The sequence below is a fragment of the Morus notabilis genome, unplaced genomic scaffold (assembly GCF_000414095.1).
Source record: "Morus notabilis unplaced genomic scaffold, ASM41409v2 Scaffold748, whole genome shotgun sequence".
NCBI lineage: Eukaryota > Viridiplantae > Streptophyta > Magnoliopsida > Rosales > Moraceae > Morus > Morus notabilis.
The window spans coordinates 272,257-277,040 of record NW_010362182.1 but is presented as its reverse complement, the minus strand read 5'-3'; the positions used below and the strand labels follow the sequence as shown (position 1 = coordinate 277,040).

The 4,784-nt window shown below is 46.7% G+C and overlaps 1 protein-coding gene across 1 annotated transcript; it reads right to left on the bottom strand.

The window, feature by feature from the left end:
• Positions 1 to 3,455: 3,455 nt before the first annotated feature.
• Positions 3,456 to 4,389, bottom strand: LOC112092184. Its single transcript, XM_024167615.1, has 3 exons — positions 4,153 to 4,389; positions 3,725 to 4,023; positions 3,456 to 3,600 (listed from the first exon to the last, which is right to left on the bottom strand). Exons 1-3 carry the CDS (start codon positions 4,387 to 4,389, stop codon positions 3,456 to 3,458), a joined length of 681 nt encoding a protein of 226 aa, XP_024023383.1.
• Positions 4,390 to 4,784: the final 395 nt, after the last annotated feature.

Genomic DNA, 4,784 nt, shown 5'->3' with positions numbered 1-4,784 from the left:
AGTGAAGGCCAAGGCGGTGGCAGCCAAGGCGGTGGCAGCCAAGGCGTTGAGGCCTAAGATAGTGGGGGTCGAAGTGTAACTTCTCTTCTTTTTTTTTTTTTGTAATATTATTTCACATATTCAGACAATAGATCATGTATATGTATACATATATTTTCTATATATATTTTGTCCTATGCATCTGATCGCCTTTATATATACTTTTTTTTTTAGTTTTGCTAATTCTGCTAAGCGATTCATCTTTCTTTTGCCCCTTAGGGTCATCGTGTTGGTAAATTCCTTGACATTTGCTAAGTAAATCGTCTCTCCTCTTTGCGGAGACGACATTTTATTTTGCCCCTTAGGGTCATCGTCTTGGTAAATTCCTTAAAATTTGCTAAGTAAATCGTCTCTCCTCTTTGAGGAGACGACGTTTTATTTTGTCCCTTAGGGTCATCGTCTTGGCAAATTCCTTGAAATTTACTAAGTAAATCGTCTCTCCTCTTTGAGGAGACGACGTTTTATTTTGCCCCTTAGGGTCATCGTCTTAGCAAATTCCTTGAAATTTGCTAAGTAACTCGTCTCTCGCCTTTGAGGAGACGATGTTTTATTTGGGTATATGCATATTTTTGTGAACCGTAGACCCTATACTCCCCCCGTGTATGTTTAAAAAACTTTGATTTTTAGGTAGACATATTTAAGGGGTTGACTTTTGGACACATGCTATAAATAAGCTTCGTTTGTATTAATGAAATACCAAACACAATTAAGGCATGTAAGAATTTGTACACTATTGGTAGTACAGTTTTAACTGTTCTGCATTCCATAGGTGTTGGATTTGTTTGCCGGCGAGGCTTTCCAAAACGTAGGTTCCTGGGCGTAGCATCTCCCTTATGCGGTAAGGTCCTTCCCAAGTCGGGCCCAGGGGGCCAGTGTTTTTTGGTTTAGTGCTCTGCGTCACTCTTTTCAACACCAGGTTTCCTGGGACAAACCTTCTTCGTTTGACCTTTTTGTCATAGTATCGGGATGCCCTTCTTTGGTAGGCGGCGAGTCGTAATTGGGAGTCGAGCCTTTTTTCTTCTAATAGGTCGAGTTCTCTGTTCATGGCCTCCATATTTATGTCGGCGTCATACACGACCATTCTTAGAGTTGGCGTCTCAATCTCCACAGGGAGAACAACCTCAGTTCCATATGCCATCGAGAATGGTGTTTTGCCCATGGTGGTTCGACTCGTCGTTATGTATGCCCACAAGACTTTGGGAAGTTCTTCGGCCCATTTTTCCTTTAAGTCATCGAGCTTCTTCTTCAGGGTATACTTTAGGATCTTGTTGATGGCCTCCACTTAGCCATTGGACTGCGGGTGTATCAGGGCTGGAATTCCTTTCGTATGCCCAAATCATCGCAAAACTTACGCATCGAGGCGTTGTCGAACTGCTTCCCATTATTGAACACGATTGAGTATGGAACGTCAAACCTGCATACAATGTTGTTCCATATGAAGCTGGTGCAGGCTGCCTCGGTAATCGAAGTAAGAGCTTTCACCTCGGCCCACTTGGTGTAGTAGTCCACAGCGACGATGGCAAACTTAAGGCCCTCGGGTGCAAGGTGTAGAGGTCCAATCAGGTCGATTCCCCATTTGGTAAAAGGCCATGGGCTAAGAATGGAAGTTAGGTTTTTTGGGGGCGCTCTAGGAATTGTGGCATATCGTTGGAACTTATCGCAACGCCGAGCATATTGAAATACGTCCTTTTTAAGCGTAGGCCAATAGTACCCCTACCTCAAAACCTTAAGAGCTAGAGATTACCCCCAGTATGATTACCACACACTCCTTCATGGATCTCCCTGAGGATTTCCTGTGCCTCGCGATCATTTAGGCACCATTACAAAGGCATCGAGAAGCCTCACCTATATAGCAGACCATCATATAGCAAGTATATGGCAGCTCTGTACCTAATCCTTCTGGCTTCGTCTCTGTCATTGGGCAATTCTGCGTCCATCAGGTACCGGACGAGTGGTGTCATCCAATCGCCGACTGTCTGGATAGTCAGGACTTTTATTGCTTCATCTATGGTTGGTCATTCCAACTCCTCAATGGGGACGACCCCTAATAGGTCTGAGTTTTTAGAGGATGCTAGCTTGGCCAAGGCGTCGGCATTTGTATTCTCGGTTCTTGGTACTTGTTGTATCTCATAGCTTTTGAACTTGGTAAGCTCTTCCTCTACCTTCCTTAGATAGGCCCCCATCCTTTCTCCTCGCGCTTGATACTCCTCTGTCACCTGCCTTACCACTAATTGCGAATCACTAAAAATTTCAAGTTTCTCGATTTTTAGATGATTAGCTAACCGTAATCCGGCGATCAATGCCTCATACTCCGCTTCATTGTTCTACACCTTGAATCTAAATCGTACCACCGAGGTGATTTTGTGGCTTTCTGGGCTTATTAGCATGATGCCGGCTCCCGATCCGGTTTCATTCGACGCTCCATCTACGTAAAGCTTCCACCCTATTTCATTAACTCTTTCGTCGGCGTCTACCGTAGGTTGATGGGAGAACTCGGCCAGGAAGTCTGCCAATGCTTGTCCCTTCATTGCCACCCTCGGTATGTATTCGATGTCGAATTGGCTTAGCTCCACCGACCATTTTAAGAGTCAACCTGAAGTTTCAGGCTTTTACAATGCTTGCCTCAGCGGGTGGTTTGTTAGGACTCGTATGGTGTGGGCCTGAAAATAGTGCCAAAGCTTCCTTGAGGCCACCATCAAGGCGAGAGCTAACTGTTCCATCTGAGTATATCTTGACTCAGCGTCTAGGAGCCTCTTGCTCACGTAATAGACTGGCAATTGGATTCCTTCTTCTCTGATCAAAACCGAGCTTACGGCGTGCTTTGAGACGGAGAGGTAGAGGCTTAACTTCTCACCAGGTATGGATTTTGATAGGATGGGGAGCCGGCCAAGGTGCTCCTTTAGCCTCTGGAAGGCTTCTTCACATTGAGGCGTCCATTCAAAGCGCTTTCCTCCCTTCAAAATATCAAAAAAGGGAACGCATTTGTCCGTCGCTTTAGATATGAACCTATTGAAGGCGGCGACGCATCCGATGAGCCTTTGGACCTCTTTTGGCTTTGCGGGAGACCTCATGTCCTGCAATGTTTTTATCTTCTCCGGGTTGGCCTCTATCCCTCAGCTACTGACCATAAAGCCAAGAAACTTCCCGGATCCGACCCCAAAAGCACATTTCAGGGGGTTTAGCTTCATGCGGTATTTTCTCAGTACGTCAAACATCTCGCTCAAATGGTCGACGTGCTGCCTGCCCTCGGTGCTTTTCACCAGCATGTCATCGACATATACTTCCACCATTCGTCCGATTTGATTAGCAAACATCTTGTTTACTAGCCTTTGGTACGTTGTCCCTGCGTTCTTTAGGCCAAAGGGCATTACCTTGTAGCAGTAAAGACCTCTGTCAGTTATGAACGACATATGCTCTTAATCACATGGATGCATCAGAATTTGGTTGTAGCCGGAGTAGGCATCCATGAAACTCAGCAGCTCATGCCCAGCAGTGGTGTCAACCATCTGATCTATTCGTGGAAGTGGGAAACTGTCTTTTGGGCAAGCCTTGTTGAGGTTGCTAAAATCCACGTCCCATTAAGTTTTACTACTGGATAGGATTTGAAACCCATCTGGGATAATGAGCCTCCCAGATGAAACCGTTTTGTGTGAGCTTGTCGACCTCTTCCTTTAGAGCCATGTACCTTTCTGGGTTCATTGGTCGGCTCTTTTGACATTTTGGGGAAAAAGTAGGGTCGACGTTCAGAGCGTGGCATATGATTTGGGAGTCGATGCCTGCCGTGTCCGCATGCGTCCAGGCGAACACATCCAGATTTTTCCTCAAGAATTCCTCGACCTCGATTTTGAGCGCCGGCGGCAGGTCTGACCCTATTTTCAGTACCCTTATCGATTCATGCTTATCCACCTGGACTTTCGCCAGCTGTTCAATTGGTTGGGACCATTTCTCTTTCGTGACCCTGGGATCTATGTCCTCAACTAGTCCCTATCGTACCATCCTTGCTTCTTGTTTCCCTGGCTGGTCATACCCGCGTTTGGCATCTGAGTACGTTACTCTAGACTCGTACTGGTTGCTCTTCATTTATCCTACGCCATCGGGGGTTAGGAATTTTACCTTCTGGTGATAAACGGAGGTTATTGCCCTTAGTGCCTGGAGGGTCGGCCTTCCAATTACAGCATTATACTGTGAGCCCCCCTTTATCACAACAAAGTTTGCCACTGTGGTGGCCTGCCTGGGTCTCTCTCCCACGGTGATGGGCAATCGGATTGTTCCTTGGGGGATGACCAAGTCGCCCGTGAATCCAAACAACGGTCGGGTGGTTTTCTCAAGTTGTTCTTTTGGAATTCCCATTTTTCCTAAGCAGTCGGTTTATAGAATATCCATCGAGCTCCCGTTGTCCACCAGGATCCTGCACACGGTGTGGTTCCCAATAATTACCTCTACCACCAAGGCATCGTTATGGGAGAAATGGACCCCGTTGGCATCCTCCTCGGTGAATGCCACGTCCGTGATGCTAAACTTTGCCACCTTGGTAACGGAGAGAGTCCAGAACCTCTCCTGGTATACCTCCCTGGCCTCATAGGCATAACTTTTCTAAGATTTCCTTGAATCCCCTCCGAGATATGGCCCTCTGTGTATGGTTCTTATGACGCCGACCGGCTCGCGATCTTCGCCTCGCCGATTCTCCTCTCGACGTCAACCGTCATTTATGGGACCATGGCCTCGCCGTTTTGCCTTGAATTCTT

What these genes read in the sequence shown, in the direction of transcription:
- LOC112092184 (XM_024167615.1), bottom strand. Translation starts at nt 4,389, where the DNA reads ATGGGAATTCCAAAAGAACAACTTGAGAAAACCACCCGACCGTTGTTT. An exon ending in CCTCCGTTTATCACCAGAAG is followed by an intron (nt 4,024 to 4,152) that starts GTAAAATTCCTA and finishes ATGGTACGATAG; the next exon opens with GGACTAGTTGAGGACATAGA. An exon ending in CGACCAATGAACCCAGAAAG is followed by an intron (nt 3,601 to 3,724) that starts GTACATGGCTCT and finishes CGTGGATTTTAG; the next exon opens with CAACCTCAACAAGGCTTGCC.